Here is a 17,855-nt window from a genome sequence, read left to right on the forward strand (position 1 = left end):
GTGCAGCCAGTGGCCTGTGCTCCCCAATGCCATGCTGGAGCCTCCACATTTATTTGACAAATAAAATTTGCAGAATTTTAAAATATTTTGCCCAGAATTTTTAATTTTTTGGCGCAGAATGCCCGCAGGAGTAGAAAATGCACCACTATCCACAAGCTGAGAATAAAAAGGTTCCCATGTCATTTTCAATTGCAGTTTGCCTCAGCCAGTAGCAACAGACTCCTGAAGTCTAATACTTTACATTTTAAAATAACTTCTTTTAGTGCTAAAAAACAGCACAACCAAAATTGGAGATAGTGTGACTAAACATAAAACAACCTGCAAAGAATGGCCAGAAACATATGAAAACAAACAAAAAGATTAATGTACACCCTGATACAGAGTACGGAAGCAAACATCAACCAAAAACAGTCATAACTTGGAAAAACAAGACAACACAGGGCTAAAAACCAAGATCTTTTTATTTCACTAGTTAGCATGATTTTGCTATCATTCTGGAGTGACTACTGAACAGGAACTGAAGTAAAACCAAAAGTACTTGAAACTTTCTTATACAGGAAAAATTCACTAATCCTGAACACATCGCAGCAAATTGGCTAATTTTATCCATATCAGGTTACATTAACCAGATGTTACATTAAACAACATGTGATCTTCATGATTCTCCACAGCTGTAAATTATGACAGAAGTGTAGACATGAAATAAATTATAGCTGAAGGCATGTAGCTCCTTATTTAAAAAACCCCCACAAACCAGTAACGTTGCCCGGTTGATTAGCACACTGCACTTATGTCAATGTTTTATAGGTGCATGCAGCATTTTGTAGGCTATTTGCAGTCATCCATAAAACCTCCTGAACACACCTGTTTGGTCACACACATTTAAGCGCAACTATTCAACTCTAGAACACTTTAAAGCTTTTTACTGAAGCTAAACTTACTTTTAATTGATTGAGCTTTCTATTTGGTCATGCAACAGCTGCTTTTTGGTTTTATCTTGTGGGGGATGGGGCTAGTGTTCTCTCACTAAAACAGATTATGGACCTAATTCATTTTCAGATACCAATTTGCTCCTTGAGTAATCCCATTGAAATCAATGGGACCATTCATGGAGTAAAGTTTACTCATTGGAAGGGTATCAGAACACTGTCTGGCCTTAAAAGAATTTTGTTCTTTCATTTGAACTATATATTACTAACTACAACAACATGCTCCAAGACAGCTGTTATACCAGGAACCCACATTTCTAGGAGGGTTAAAAGCCTTTGGCCTGTACCTAGAGGCTTGGAAATGTCCTTGTGTGTTTTTTCTGACATACACACCTTGGTGAAAGTCCTAAACTGCGCTAAAAGTAATGAAGAAAAATCAAGGAATGTCTGAGCGTCTCACTTTCCACTTCAAACGCCAACTGTTCATGTAGTCGTTGGTGTAGGGTGTGCAGATACAGTAAATGGCAGTGCAGTATTGATGTAACAAACAGATTCTAGATTCTCTCTCCTTCTGTCTTCCAGGCAAATGGGGGATGAATGCATTACAGAAGAGACACACTTTCAATCTCTAGGAAAGATGATGCAATCCCCACTCCTGCAGCATCCATGGTAGTCTCATAGGATACTCCTTTGGCCAGTGCAGCTGGAGGTACCTGAACTGTGCTGTGGAGATAAGAACTGGTGAGGGAGAAAGGAAAAAAAAATCTAGGTAAACAAATATGCAAATAAGAATTGAAGCACAGAACTTACAGGAGAACTAGTTTCTATTTAGAAGATAAACAGGCAAGAAGGTTTCTATACAGCTCTGAAGATGGGAGGCACTATATAAATGCTAAACTTTCCTACTATTGTATAGTATTAGAAGGAGCGTACTCTAAGCGTGGAAATGTCCTGTAAAGAGCACGGCCCTAGTTTAGCCTTGGCACCGACAGAGCTCAGGTACAAATCCAGCTTACAGGAGTGCTGCAGTCTTGCCACTGAACGTCTATGTCCGTATGGGAAGCCCAATGTCAGGAGTGAGTAACAGATGGAGGTGAGGGAAGTACAGGAAATTCTATTAAGCAAATTTGGGCGAATGCATATTTTAAAGTTATTTTTGAAAAAATAAGGTATATATTCTCTATGGCTGTAAAACACCCCAGAGTTCAAGGTCTCTTCCTGAGCCAGATTTGGAAAGCATTTACTGCCACGGGTGAGAAGTTATTCAGATGAACAGCCCCAGTCAAGTCAATAAGCAGCTTTCAATATGAATTCAAAACCTGGTCCGCTGTCATTCGGTCATTCAGACACCCAAGCCACTCAGCACTTACATGATGATGCTGGCCTACATTAAAAGGGAGCTCTCTCTGGTGTTAGAAGCCACAGAAATAATAACCCAACTGGTGGGATTCCCTCTGACACCATTTCCAGAACCCCTTGTCCAGTTCTGGGAGAACACTTCAGTTCCACTCTGGATTTAGTCACTCGGGTTCCTTTATTTGGCACACAGCAAAGTTATGCTGAGTTGATCAGACTCAAGGGGGATAGGTATACGGGGTACCACACATCCAAATTTACACAAACTCTTCCTTTATGTATATTTACACATCAAATTGCATTTGCAATTCTTTACACCACACACATTTTTGGCTTGGCTTGGTTACTTGCAGCCTGTACAGCATGCTCTGTCCATGTGCTGTTCACATGTTATATTCTGTGTTTATCTTGCCAACAGTCCCTAACATCCAGGTGTTGCTGCTTATTTTAGCTAGCACAGACATCCTCACTCCAGCATATTGTTTGTCAAGCCCCTGTTTACAACTTAACCTTCCTACAAATAACCTTCTCAATTACACCCACTAAGAAATGACGCAAGTTACTTATGTCAAGCCAGGCCTACACCAACATCAAATGAAGGCTAGCGACAGAAAAAAAAAAATCACACAAAACGCTCATTTGCTATATGAAATTAGCCAGCCCTGGTATGCTTTCACTGCTTCTATTGCTGCACGGACAGCAAAATACAAGGGTTACAGCTGTGGCAGACTCTCTCTGCCTCAAGCTGACCTGCTCCGTCTTAGCAGAGAGGAAGGACCAAGCATTCGACGGCAATTGTTGAAAAAACGATTACCTGCCTTTCGTAACTGTTGTTCTTCGAGATGTGTTGCTCGTGTCCATTCCATTCTAGGTGTCTGCGCGGCCATCGGAGATTTTTCCCTTAGTGGTCCCCGTAGGGCCAGCTGTGGTGCCCTCTAGCCTGCTGCATTCACACCGCGGTTTATCAGGCACCGCCGACCCACGCCCTCTCAGTTCCTTCTTGCCGACAACCCCAAGAGAGGGGCAGGAGGGTGGGTAATGGAATGGAGATGAGCCACACATCGTGAAGAACAGTTACGAAAGGTAGGTAACCGTTTTTCCTTCTTCGAGTGCTTGCTCATGTCGATTCCATTCGAGGTGGTTCGCGAGCCACATCAATGGAGGCGGCCTCGGAGTTCACCGTCACGCAGCTTGCAGCACAGCTCTGCCGAAGCCGGCGTCGTCTCCCGCCCGCTGGGTCAGCGCATAGGGCAACGCGAACGTATGGACCGAGGACTAGGTGGCGGCCTCTAGTGCAATGAGCCGTCATGATCACTGGCGGGGGCACTGTTGCCAACTCGTAGCAATGGCAGATGCACGCCGTGAGTCAAGACGAAATTCTCTGGGCAGACACCACGCAGCCCTTCATCCTGTCCACGACAGCAACAAACGATTGCGTTGACTTACGGAACGGCCATATTCTATCGACGCAGAAGGCCAGCGCCCGTCTGACGTCCAGCATATGCAGCCTGCACTCCTGCCGGATGTGGGTGCATCTGGACCTTGTCCTTGTAGAAGACCATATAAGGTGGCTCTGACGTGAGTGCCCTGATCTCGGACACCTGCCGGGCCGACGTTATAGCGACCGAGGAGGACACCTTCCAGGAAAGGAACAGGAGGGAGCAGGAAGCTAGGGGTTCAAAAGGAGGGCCCATGAGCTTTGACAGCACCAGATTCAGGCCCTATGGGGGAACTGGGTCTCGGGTTGAGGCGCTCTAGCCTGTTCAGGAACCACACTGTCCTGGGATGGGCAAAGACTGACTTGCCATGAAACGGAGAGTGGAACACAGAAATGGCAGCCAGGTGTACCTTGACTGAAGACAGCGACAAGCCCTGGAGCTTCAGATGCAGCAAATAGTCCAGGATGTCCTGCAGCGAGGCCTCCTCAGGAAGAACGCTTTTGTCCAAGGTCCAACATGCGAAGCGCTTCCACTTTGCCACCTAGGTGGCCCTGGTGGAAAACTTCCTGCAGCCCAGCAGGACCTGTTGGACTGTCGCGGAGCACTCCCGCTCGTCCGTGCTTAGCCACGGAGCACCCATGCCGTCAGGTGCAGCAGATTGCTGTGGTTCTGGGATAGCAGATCCAGTCAGAGAGGTAACTGCAGTGGGTCGGCCACTGAAAAAGACTCAGCAGCATGCCAAACCAGAGCTGGCAAGGCCGCACCGGGGCTATGAAAATGACCAATGCTTTGTCTTGCTTCACCATTAGCAGGACTCTGTGGATAAGCGGCACCGGCGGGAAGGCGAACAGCAGCGTTCCTGACCACAGGATCAGGAAGTCGTCTGACAGGGAACCCTTGTCCCTGCTGTATGGGGAACAGAACATGCCTTGATGCAAACAGGTCCACCTGGGGGGGTTCCCCACCGTTGGAAGATCAGGCTGCCCACCTCTGGATGGAGGGACCACTCGTGGTGAGAGGAGAAGGCCCTACTGAGGCGATCTGCCAGGACGTTTCTGGCTCCAGGTAGGTGAGCGGCCACCAGGTGGATGGCGTTCTGCACACAAAGGTCCCAGAGGCTGAGTGCCTCTTGACACAGGGCCGAGGACCTGGTGCCGCCCTGCCTGTTGATATAATACATCGTGGCTGTGTTGTCTGTGAGGATCTGCTCCACCTTGCCTTTCAGGTGGGGGCAAAAACGCCTGGCAGGCCAGGCGCATCACCTTGAGCTCTCTGACATTGATCTGAAGAGTTATGTCTTGCTGCATTCAGTGACCTGGGGGGCTGAGCTCGCCCAGGTGGGCTCCCCAGCCCAGATCGGACACGTCCGAGACCAGGGTGAGCAACAGTGATGGGGACACAAAGGGAACTCCCCGCAGCACTGACTTGGGGTCTAGCCACCAGTTCAAGGATGAGAGGACGCAGTCCAGCACCGTGACCATTCGGTCCAGGGGCTGCCTGCTGGGAAGGTAGACCGTTGCCAGCAACGTTTGCAGGGGTCATAGATGAAGCCAGGCATGCCTGACCACGTATGTGCACGCTGCCATGTGGCCCATCAGGTGCAGGCAAGTGTGGGCTGTGGTGATCGGATGTCTCTTCATGTGAGCTCACATGGAATCAAGAACCACACCGATAGACTCTATGCACTGGACCGGCGTTAACGTGGACTTTTCTGTGTCTATTAACAGGCCCAGATCATGCAGGTGCAGCGTACCAGATTGAGACCTCTCTGCACCTGTCCCAGAGACCTGCCCTTGATGAGCCAGTCGTCGAGATATGGAAAGATCTGGACCCCCGCGACATCTGAGATAAGCAGCTACCAGTGCCACACATTCCGTGAACATCCTGGGGGCCGAGGACAGGCCAAAAGGTAGCGCCGTGAACTGGAAGTGGTGCCCTGCCACCATGAAACACAGGAACCGTCTGTGTCCTGGAAATATGTATACATGGAAGTAAGCATCCTTTAAGTCGAGAACCGCGTACCAGTCCCCCGGATCCAGAGAGGGGATAATGGAGGCCGGGGAGGTCATTCAGAACTTCAACTTCTTGAGAGACCTGTTGAGGCCATGCAGGTCCAGGATGGATCTGAGGCCCCCCTTGGCCTTGGGGATTAGGAAGTATTGGGAGTAGAATCCTCTGCCTTTCATGTCCCGAGGAACTGCCTCTACAGCCCCCAACTGCAGGAGTTTGTCGACCTCCTGGACCAGGAGTTGCTCGTGAGAAGGGTCCCTGAAAAGGGACGGGGAAGCAGGGGGGCGGGAATGAGGGGTACCCAAAAACTGCAGTGTTTCGCCCCAAGCTACTATGTCCAGGACCCAGCGGTCTGAGGTAAGCCGCGACCAGACTGAGCGGTACAGAGAAAAGGCGGTTGAGGAAAGGATGGGCAGGATCTGTCCGGATGACTGGGGCATCGCTCTTGAACGCACCCTCAAAACGATTGCTTTTAGTCCCCAAGGTTCTTAGCAGGTCCGGGCTGGGCTGGCGAGTGAGAGGAAGTAGGGCGGCGATGGCTAAACCCAGCAGTGTCCCTTCTCCTTGCAGATCCCTGCTGGGCTTGCCAAGGCCGCGATGGGGGCGGAGGCCAGAATGGTTTGCTGGCAGACTGCAGGGTGTGCATGCCCAACCAGCGAAGGGTAGCCTGAATGTGCATCTCCTGGGAGAGGCCTGCTGTTTGGAGCCAAGAGCTGCGTCACATAACCACTGCCGATGCGACCACCCTTGCTGCCGAGTCTGCCACATCCCATGCCATTTGCAGGGAGCATCTGGCTACAGCTGTACCTTCCTCTACCAGAGTGCCAAACCCCTGAGCCTGACCCTGAGGAAGGGAGTCCTGGACCTTCTGGAGGCTCTCCCAGAGGTTAAAATTATAGCAGCCCAGCAGGGACTGATGGTTCGCCACCAGGAATTGTAAACTGGCTGTTGAATACATTTTTCTGCCAAATATATCAAGTTTTTTGGCTTCTTTGTTCTTGGGGCAGAGGCGGTGGGGACCCGCTTGTCCTAATCGTTGGCCGCCAACACCACCAGCAAGCCTGGGGGAGAGTGGGTATACAGGTACTCAAAACCTCTGGCCGGCACAAAGTACTTTTTCTCGGCCCATTTCAGGGTGGGCGGGATGGAGGATGGGATCTGCCACAGATCCTTAGCAATCTTAAGGACCCCGTCATGTACAGGTAGGGCAATCTGGGCAGGTGTGGAAGCAGAGATGACATTGAAAAGGGTGACCTCCTGCTTCGCCATCTCCTGTACTTCCAGGCCCAAGTTCTTAGCCACCCGCCTGAGAAGGGCTTGATGTTCCTTAAAGTTACCCAGGGGGCTGGCCCTGGAAGGTCCTGCAACCGACTCATCCAGGGAAGAGGCCGTGGCTGCTGGTGGAGGTGCTGAGGGCTTGGCAGCCGCTGGAGAGGGAGGTTTGGGTGTGGGCACTGGATCCTCCACCCTGACCTCAGAGCGAGCTTCCAGTACTGGGTCCGTGGGGCCGTCGATCTCTGCTCCGAAGTGGCTACTGAAGCGTGCTGCAAAGGGGGCATTGCCATCACCAGAATGCCCCATGCTCCCCAATACAGCCTCTGTGTTGGCCACTGGCCTTGCTGCCACTGCGGTACTGTGGACGGCAGAGAAGTTTCTGGTGCCCAATCCCGTTGTGGAGACTGAGGCGATGGGCTGAATTGGGCCTCCATGCCAGAGGAACCACCCTCCAGCAACCAGGCAGGAGCCGTCAATGCCTGGGTTTGCTTGCTGGTCATGGCTACTGGCGAGTGCCAGGAAGTAAGTGACCAGGAGTACGTGACCAACGGCTATTCTGAGGAGAATGGTCCCAGTGCCGGGGAGATTGGTGTCGGGGGGAATGATGCCACGGAGACCGGTAACACAAGGGGGAGGAGTCCCACAGCGCCGGCAACCCAGACCGACACCTAGATGCAGATCGGGAAGAGGGAGAACGATGTCAGTCATAATATGGGAAGCGTCAACCCCGAACTGGGGAATAACGTCTCAGTGGCCGGGGAGAGAGTTTGGGCAACTTATGACATGGTTGTGACCTGCCACAGGATTGCTTATCCAGCGACTGATGGCTCTCCCCACCCCTGCAGGGATCTTAACGGCTGGCTTGCCCTCTCGGGGAGCCTTAGCCTGGTCCTGTGCACCAGAGACATCACTGGAGCAGGTGGAGACCTGTGCTCTCTCTGCGCCTGGGCTTGGGATGACAACAGTGTAGGCAGGATCGTGGGTCCCATACCACCCACCAGAGCCAGTGACAGACCTTTAAGAGGGCTAATAGCCCCAGTCGCAGAGGCACGCTCGCGCTGCTCCAGAGAAAGCTGGCAGGCAGGCCCGGGTCCTCTACCAGATGACCCCTGGGCCTTCTTGCTCAGTGCCAGCGAGCGCTTCTTCACCTCCGGAGACAGGCTGCGCACGGAGGCTGAAGTACTTGGGCTCGGAAGCCGGGTAGAGAGTGGACTACAACAGGAGGACCCTGAGGCGAACGTCCGTCTCCTTCTGGGTGCGAGGCCGAAAGTTCTTACAGATCCGGCAATGTGCCTTGATGTGTGACTCGCTCAAGCACTTAAGGCAGCTGTCGTGGGGGTCACTCACAGGCATAGGCCTGCCACAGACAGAGCAGGGCTTAAACCTGGGAGCTCTGGGCATGCCTCATTTGTGGCAAAGTCCTTGCTGGGACCTTAGCTATCGGTCAACTAGCATTTAACAACTACTTAACACTAACAACAATCAAACAGAGGCCCGAAGGCCTGAAGTCCAATGGAAGAAACCGCTAGCTCTTGCCAAGCAAGAAAGGCACTCTGATGACCACCACGGGGGTAAGAAGGAACTGAGAGGGCATGTGCCGGCGGCATCTGATATACCGTGGCATGAGCACGGCAGGCTGGAGGGCACCACAGCTGGCCCTACGGGTACCTCTAAGGCAAAAATCTCTGACAGCGTGCCCACCTAGAATGGAATCAACATAAGCAAGCACTCAAAGTAGAAACCTCGTTACTGTGCCCAATCCTAGTGTTTGATTTTCTCCCAGGAGATAGACAATGTAGTAGACAGATACTTACAAAAAGTAGGGATATTTGGTACCCATGAACATGGGGACTGTTATACCCAGAGGTGGGGAGGGTATCCAGGACAGAAGGGATATGGGGTTTCCACTCTCTGTCCCTCTCAGACATTCCTTTGGGAAAGGGCCAGCCTCAACCTCTGCCAGGGGCCTCACGAAAACAGGCTGCTCAGGGAACGTCAGGGGAGTCTCCAGCTCCCTTGACCTACTCTGGTCCACTGCCCCGGTGGAGAGACACCTGCTGACTCCTCGTTCTGCCTCAACACCGCTTGGGTTGACTCTCTGCTGCAAGTGGCCCCGCTGTCAGAAGGCAGCACAGATCCTGGAAATGATTCTAGCCCAGTTTACCTGGAAGATTGGTTTAGGCCCAACACCCTTTTCCAAAAACATTAAAAAACCTGCAGTGAAGTTCATCATAATGCTTTGCTGCCAAGGGAACGTAGCTATCGCTTTTCTCCTGAAATACTGCCAAGAGCACAGCCAGGCTTTGGAACCTTTGCTGTGGAATTTAGATCATAAGAATCTAATTAAAACGTAGCCAACCCCAAATAATCCCTCTCCCTTCTGCTCCCCATCTCTTTATGAAATGAAACTCTCTCTCATGCCATTCTATTTCTGAATGCCAAATAAGCAGCTTAATTGATCAGAGCGCTGTATCTCACCACACAGAAATTGCCGGCAACTGGCCTCTCATGTGATACATAAGTGAGAAGAATGGCAAATTCCAGAGAGAAAAAGGTTTGGGCAAAGATATATTTAGAGCTACAATTAAATTTTTATTAAGGAGCATTTTATCCATAAACCTCCCCCTGCCCCACAGGATTACAGAACAAAATAATGTGTTTTGCCTTGGAAGAAGGGCAGTTTTAACGCTACTGTACCTGCATGAAAGCCCATCTCCAGCCCATGTTCCAAGCAACCACTTTAACAATCTCCCAAGATTTTACCATAATTTTTGTTCAACCTTTCATTACAGGCCCACCTCTAATAAGCAACTGAGTTTTACTATTCCTTTGGATGGTTCCTTACAACAAAATCAGGATGTTTTTAATGGTGACGGCTGTAGGTGTACCAATAGGCCATAGGTATGGAAGGGGCAGCAGTGTTTCCATGAAGCATGGCTACTTCATTCTCAGAACAGCACCATTTATCTATCCGCCATTCAGCTGACACTGCTCTGATCTTAATCTTTGATGAGAACTGCTTTCCCATTCCCTCTTCTAGTTAGATGAACCCCCATTTTTGCTGATGCTCCCCGCAAAACTTTGAGGATAAACAGGCTTGGGCTTGTACTTTATCAGCTAGTCTGTTCAATGAAAGGATCTCTCACAGCACAGGGAAGGTGGGGAACTCCTCATGTAGCTTCTCACCCCCTGATAAGCCCTAAACAAAGGAGGCTGGTTGAGAAAGACTGGTTGATAAACAAAACATGTAACCCCTCCCCGCCAAAAGAGCTACAAATTTAAGTTAATAGTTAACGTAACATACCGTGCTGCCAAGAAGGACAAGAACAGTATAAGGCAGATAGCAGTGACTGACCCTAATCCAGCAAGAGTCATATGTTGCAGAGTGGGTGATAAATCTGAAAAGAAAACATCAAACAGTTCAAGACAACAAATACCAAAAATGTTACCATGGTGCAGCAGTGTCTTGTGATTCACTACCTAAATCAAAGTTAAACTCTTACTCTGGATTTATTGCTCCATCAAACTGTAATTGAGCTGAACATCCAATGGCCAGCAGCCAGCTGAAGAAATTAGATTAATGGTATATTTCTCAAAAGAGATTACATTTTCCTGTCTATTACTTTCCTGCTCTCCACCTCCCCTTTTTTTAAAGCTTTTGACAGTCAAAGTAAATCAAGATCCTTTTCCTCTAACATCATCATCTGTTTCAGTCAAAGTCATAAGACTAGGGTGGCTCTGGTGCTAATAACCAATCCGTCATCAAATGGCTCAACTCCTCTCTTCCAAATTCTTGCAATCTGGGTACTATTTCCTTTTTTAGGATGGTAACTACAGCAATATGAACACCTCGGAATCACACCTGGGGAGAACAGACTGCTGCAGCATATGAAGAAATCCCTCAAATATTTGTGTTCCTGAGAACTGGGAGAGGAGGGTAAACTAAAAATGGTATGTGTCTGAGGAGAAGAGGAATGAATAATCTGCATATAAATACATAAATGACTGGCCTGCAAAGTTTTCAGTCAGGATAAGAGTAAGCCATTTCCCCACCATGGTATTTCAGAAGAAAGAAGTGTGAAGGAGCGGTCATTTGTTACCAAACTTTTCAGGAGTCAACTCTGTCCAAATGATGCAAATAACTCTTTGCTCTGACTGCATGAGCCACTTCTTATTTTCTAGACATGCACAAGAAACAACAATATGCACCTCATGAATTATGGCCCTGGTGCTGAAAACACTTAGGTGTAGGAGTAATTTTATGCACATTCGCAGTTCCATTTACTCACATGTGTGACTGCAAGGTCAGGGTCTGCAGTCATAGTGTTTACTTGTAGTCATGGAAAATAACTACCAGTGATAATTTCAGAATCAGGGTTTTAAGATCTTATGTGCAGTATTTGATCAGCCTCCATACATGTTCAATTTTGGTCAGAACTTAAGAAAATACATAAACCTTTACTTCATCACAAACCAGTTTTCATATATAAAAATCAAAAATCCATGGAACAGACTAACACGACAAAAAAAAAAATCTTTTCACCCCTTTGTATTATTATATTTTAGTTAAAATCACTACATTCTGATTTGATTCAGACCACTTTTAATTATAAGGCTGGAAGCCTATTTCCATCATTACTCTAGCACTCTTTATTACAGCAATTTATCGGATGATAATCAAAGCCTCACTAGAAGGCCTCTGCCAGAGAGAAATCTGGTCTAAATAGCCGTGGTTTTATTGAATGTCTAGATCTTCCTCTGTTTTGCAAATGGAATGAAGAAGCACTCCTTAAAGAACTCAGCTTCTCAAAAATTCTCACAGCCTTTCAAGTTGTACAAGATCCAGGAAGGCCATGGAAGACTGACCTATCTAGGGGGAAGTGGAGTCAGAGTGGAAATACAAGCCCCATTCCCACACCCATCTTCCAATTCTCCTTTGCCCCCTCCCAAAGAGAAAAATCCAGCTGCACGCCAGAGGGTTGTAGCAGTATTCTAGGAGTGGACAGAAGACAGAGATATGAGAAAGGGGTAGTTTTCTGTGGTTGCATAGGTATTTTTAGGATTTAGCAGGAACCAGATTTCCATGTCATGGGAAATTCCACAATTTCAAAAAACTGTCCCCATTGTGAAATAGTAGAAAAAGAAGCCATTCTGAAATTTCCCATGAAACAAAATTTAAAAAAAAAAAAAAGTTTTGGTAGCAGCATTTTGTTTTGATCTTAATCTTTTAAAAATTAATATTTTAATGTAAAAATCTATTAATTTAATTTCAAAAAGTTTGTTTAGAAACAAACAAATAGAAACATTCCAGTCAAAAACGGGACGTTTCAATGTTGCTGAAACACTTCATTTTAGGTTTTTTCCCCTAAACAAAATTATCAAAACCAGACAGGTTTTTCTACACATTTTGATTAACACAGAATTTTTCATCAAAAAACCTTTTTGGTGCAAAAGCTTCTGCTATCTCTAGTTATTTTGCAGCTCTTACCAACAGGAAAAATACTCTTTCGAAAAACAGGCAGCCGCCACAGCTGCCATATCCCTGAAGCTGGCTGAGTTTCTGAGAGCCAGAACTGCAGAGGCTATTGCTGGCCTGCAGAGGATCTTAAGCCCTGGTCTACACTAGAACTTTAGGTCGAATTTAGCAGCGTTAAATCGATTTAAACCTGCACCCATCCACACAATGAAGCCCTTTATTTCGACTTAAAGGGCTCTTAAAATCGATTTCCTTACTCCACCCCTGACAAGTGGATTAGCGCTTAAATCGACGTTGCCGGCTCGAATTTGGGGTACTGTGGACACAATTCGATAGTATTGGCCTCCGGGAGCTATCCCAGAGTGCTCCATTCTGACCGCTCTGGACAGCAGTCTCAACTCAGATGCACTGGCCAGGTAGACAGGAAAAGAACCGCGAACTTTTGAATCTCATTTCCTGTTTGGCCAGCGTGGCAAGCTGCAGGTGACCATGCAGAGCTCATCAGCACAGGTGACCATGATGGAGTCCCAGAATCGCAAAAGAGCTCCAGCATGGACCGAATGGGAGGTACGGGATCTGATCGCTGTTTGGGGAGAGGAATCCGTGCTATCAGAACTCCGTTCCAGTTTTCGAAATGCCAAAACCTTTGTCAAAATCTCCCAGGGCATGAAGGACAGAGGCCATAACAGGGACCCGAAGCAGTGCCGCGTGAAACTGAAGGAGCTGAGGCAAGCCTACCAGAAAACCAGAGAGGCGAACAGCCGCTCTGGGTCAGAGCCCCAAACATGCCGCTTCTATGATGAGCTGCATGCCATTTTAGTGGGTTCAGCCACCACTACCCCAGCCGTGTTGTTTGACTCCTTCAATGGAGATGGAGGCAATACAGAAGTAGGTTTTGGGGACGAAGAAGATGATGATGAGGAGGAGGTTGTAGATACCTCACAGCAAGCAAGCGGAGAAACCGGTTTTCCCGACAGCCAGGAACTGTTTCTCACCCTAGACCTGGAGCCAGTACCCCCCGAACCCACCCAAGGCTGCCTCCTGGACCCAGCAGGCGGAGAAGGGACCTCTGGTGAGTGTACCTTTTAAAATGCTATACATGGTTTAAAAGCAAGCATGTGAAAGGATTACTTTGCCCTGGCATTTGCGGTTCTCCTAGATGTAGTCCTAAAGCCTTTGCAAAAGGTTTCTGGGGAGGGCAGCCTTATTTCGTCCTTCATGGTAGGACACTTTACCACTCCAGGCCAGTAACACGTACTCGGGAATCACTGTAGAACAAAGCATTGCAGTGTATGTTTGCTGGCATTCAACCAAAATCCGTTCTTTATCTCTCTGTGTTATCCTCAGGAGAGTGAGATATAATTCATGGTCACCTGGTTGAAATAGAGTGCTTTTCTTCAGGGGATACTCAGAGGAGCCCATTCCTGCTGGGCTGTTTGCCTGTGGTTAACAGAAATGTTCCCCGCTGTTTGCCACAGGGAGGGGGGAAGGTTGAGGGGGTAGTCACGCGGTGGGAGGAGGCAAAATGCGACCTTGTAACGAAAGCACATGTGCTATGTATGTAATGTTAACAGCAAGGTTTACCCTGAAAGAGTGTAGCGACTGTTTTATAAAATGTGTCTTTTTAAATACCGCTGTCCCTTTTTTTTTCTCCACCAGCTGCATGTGTTTCAATGATCACAGGATCTTCTCCTTCCCAGAGGCTAGTGAAGCTTAGAAAGAAAAAAAAACGCACTCGCGATGAAATGTTCTCCGAGCTCATGCTGTCCTCCCACACTGACAGAGCACAGACGAATGCGTGGAGGCAAATAATGTCAGAGTGCAGGAAAGCACAAAATGACCGGGAGGAGAGGTGGAGGGCTGAAGAGAGTAAGTGGCGGGCTGAAGACAGGGCTGAAGCTCAAATGTGGCGGCAGCGTGATGAGAGGAGGCAGGATTCAATGCTGAGGCTGCTGCAGGACCAAACCAGTATGCTCCAGTGTATGGTTGAGCTGCAGCAAAGGCAGCTGGAGCACAGACTGCCACTGTTGCCCCTCTGTAACCAACCGCCCTCCTCCCCAAGTTCCATAGCCTCCACACCCAGACGCCCAAGAACGCGGTGGGGGGGCCTCCGGCCAACCAGCCACTCCACCACAGAGGATTGCCCAAAAAAAAGAAGGCTGTCATTCAATAAATTTTAAAGTTGTAAACTTTTAAAGTGCTGTGCTTAAAGTGCTGTGTGGCATTTTCCTTCCCTCCTCCACCACCCCTCCTGGGATACCTTGGTAGTCATCCCCCTATTTGTGTGATGAATGAATAACGAATGCATGACTGTGAAGCAGCAATGACTTTATTGCCTCTGCAAGCAATGATTAAAGGGAGGAGGGGAGGGTGGTTAGCTTACAGGGAAGTAGAGTGAACCAAGGGGCGGGGGGTTTCATCAAGGAGAAACAAACAGAACTTTCACACCATAGCCTGGCCAGTCATGAAACTGGTTTTCAAAGCTTCTCTGATGCGTACCGCGCCCTCCTGTGCTCTTCTAACCGCCCTGGTGTCTGGCTGCGCGTAACCAGCAGCCAGGCGATTTGCCTCAGCCTCCCACCCCGCCATAAACGTCTCCCCCTTACTCTCACAGATATTGTGGAGCACACAGCAAGCAGTAATAACAGTGGGAATATTGGTTTCGCTGAGGTCTAAGCGAGTCAGTAAACTGCGCCAGCGCGCCTTTAAACGTCCAAATGCACATTCTACCACCAGTCTGCACTTGCTCAGCCTGTAGTTGAACAGCTCCTGACTACTGTCCAGGCTGCCTGTGTACGGCTTCATGAGCCATGGCGTTAAGGGGTAGGCTGGGTCCCCAAGGATAAATATAGGCATTTCAACATCCCCAACAGTTATTTTCTGGTCTGGGAATAAAGTCCCTTCCTGCAGCTTTTGAAACAGACCAGAGTTCCTGAAGATGCGAGCATCATGCACCTTTCCCGGCCATCCCACATTGATGTTGGTGAAACGTCCCTTGTGATCCACCAGAGCTTGCAGCACTATCGAAAAGTACCCCTTGCGGTTTATGTACTCGGCGGCTTGGTGCTCCGGTGCCAAGATAGGGATATGGGTTCCATCTATAGCCCCACCACAGTTAGGGAATCCCATTGCAGCAAAGCCATCCACTATGATCTGCACATTTCCCAGGGTCACTACCCTTGATATCAGCAGATCTTTGATTGCGTGGGCTACTTGCATCACAGCAGCCCCAACAGTAGATTTGCCCACTCCAAATTGATTTCCAACTGACCGGTAGCTGTCTGGCGTTGCAAGCTTCCACAGGGCTATCGCCACTCGCTTCTCAACTGTGAGGGCTGCTCTCATCTTGGTATTCATGCGCTTCAGGGCAGGGGAAAGCAAGTCACAAAGTTCCATGAAAGTGCCCCTACGCATGCGAAAGTTTCGCAGCCACTGGGAATCGTCCCAGACCTGCAACACTATGCGGTCCCACCAGTCTGTGCTTGTTTCCCGAGCCCAGAATCGGCGTTCCACAGCATGAACCTGCCCCATTAGCACCATGATGCATGCATTGTCAGGGCCCATGCTTTCAGAGAAATCTGTGTCCATGTCCTGATCACTCACGGGACCGCGCTGACGTCGCCTCCTTGCCCGGTATCGCGTTGCCATGTTCTGGTGCTGCATATACTGCTGGATAATGCGTGTGGTGGTTAATGTGCTCCTAATTGCCAAAATGAGCTCAGCGGCCTCCATGCTTGCCTTGGTATGGCGTCCGCACAGAAAAAAGGCGTGGAACGATTGTCTGCCGTTGCTCTGACGGAGGGAGGGGCGACTGACGACACGGGCTTACAGGGTTGGCTTCAGGGAGCTAAAATCAACAAAGGGTGTGCCTGTACATCAAGGAATATTTCAGGCAGGACTGCACGGAGGGTTCCAATAAGAAATGGTGCACCTAAGTTATCGTTGTTATTGGAACAAGGAGGTTAGCCTGGCCTCTGATTGATACATGGCTAGATTTACCTCGCTGCACCTTCTCTGTGAGTGACTGCAGTGTGATCTAGACAAGGGAGGAGGCAAATGAGTACAAAACAAATCTGGTCTATTTCTTGTTCTGACCCACTCCATCTATCTTTTACATCTTTGGCTGGCAGCAGACGGTGCAGAAGGACTGCATGCCATCCACATCTCATGGCTGCTCAGCAGAAGATGGTACAGTACGACTGCTAGCCATCTTCATCTCTTGCCTGCCTGGCATAAGATGGTACAGTACGACTGCTAGCAGTCCGTATCGCCTGCCCGCTCACCATAAGACGGTTCAATAGGACTGCAGGACTAAAGAGAATGACCTGGTCAAGTCACTCCAAATTTAGTCCCTGCGCCCATGTCTGCCCAGGCGCTCCCGGCCGACGTGGCCAGGAGCACCTCGGACACGACGAGGACGACTACCAATCGTATTGCACCGTCTGCTGCCAGAAGGCAATGGGTTGCTGCTACTGTGCAGCAAAGCCGTACCGCGTCTGCCAGCACCCAGGAGACATAGGGTGACGGTTACCTGAGCTGGCTCCATGCTTGCCGTGGTATGGCGTCTGCACAGGTAACTCAGGAAAAAAGGCGCGAAATGTTGTCTGCCCTTGCTTTCACGGAGGGAGGGAGGGAACGGGGGCCTGACGATATGTACCCAGAACCACCCGCGACAATGTTTTAGCCCCATCAGGCATTGGGATCTCAACCCAGAATTCCAATGGGCAGCGGAGACTGCGGGAACTGTGGGATAGCTACCCACAGTGCAACGCTCCGGAAGTCGACGCTTGCCTCGGTACTGTGGAAGCGCTCCGCCGAGTTAATGCACTTAATGCACTTAGAGCATTTTCTGTGGGGACACACACACTCGAATATATAAAACCGATTTCTAAAAAACCGACTTCTATAAATTCGACCTAATTTCGTAGTGTAGACATACCCTAAGTGTGGCAAGAAAGAATTCCTTCAAGAAGAGAAGTGAGAAAAGGTAAAAGTGTCCAAGACAAAAACAAACAAACAAACATATGATGCCCCTGAAAATACAGTATTTTTAGAAATAGAATCATTGTGAAGGGGCCTGACTAAAAGGAAGAAAATGGAAATTTTATCCTGTCTAAAAATTGGGTTTTAGCAGTGTCACTCCAGCAATGAGAGAAGAGCTCTGTGTAAGCTCAAAAGCTTGTCTCTCTCACCAGCAGAAGTCCAATAAAAGATATTACCTCACCCACTTTGTCTCTCTAATATCCGGGGACCAACATGGCTACAACTCTGCATTCTCCAGCAATAATTCTGTCTTACTAGGTATTGACAGACCAAAACCACCAGTCAGAATTTTTGGGATATTTCTGCCTCTTAGATTCTACTCTACAC

At 48.8% G+C, this 17,855-nt stretch overlaps 1 protein-coding gene across 14 annotated transcripts in view; it reads right to left on the minus strand.

Annotated features, from left to right (window-relative positions):
- Positions 1 to 443: 443 nt before the first annotated feature.
- Positions 444 to 17,855, minus strand: part of SUSD1 (sushi domain containing 1) — a 113,119-nt gene continuing 95,707 nt past the window's right edge. For 9 of the 14 annotated variants that reach the window (XM_073345628.2, XM_073345630.2, XM_073345635.2 and 6 more), the window contains 2 exons: positions 10,314 to 10,407; positions 444 to 1,667 (listed from right to left, as the gene is read on the minus strand). In XM_073345628.2, the coding sequence (XP_073201729.2) occupies positions 1,532 to 1,667; positions 10,314 to 10,407 (230 nt within the window). In that variant the 3' untranslated portion in view covers positions 444 to 1,531. Of the gene's footprint in view, positions 1,668 to 10,313; positions 10,408 to 17,855 lie in introns of those variants that run through there. The other 5 variants (XM_073345627.2, XR_012159126.2, XR_012159127.2 and 2 more) reach the window with 5 other exon arrangements.

Source organism: Lepidochelys kempii, chromosome 5 (assembly GCF_965140285.1).
Source record: "Lepidochelys kempii isolate rLepKem1 chromosome 5, rLepKem1.hap1, whole genome shotgun sequence".
NCBI classification, from domain to species: domain Eukaryota; kingdom Metazoa; phylum Chordata; order Testudines; family Cheloniidae; genus Lepidochelys; species Lepidochelys kempii.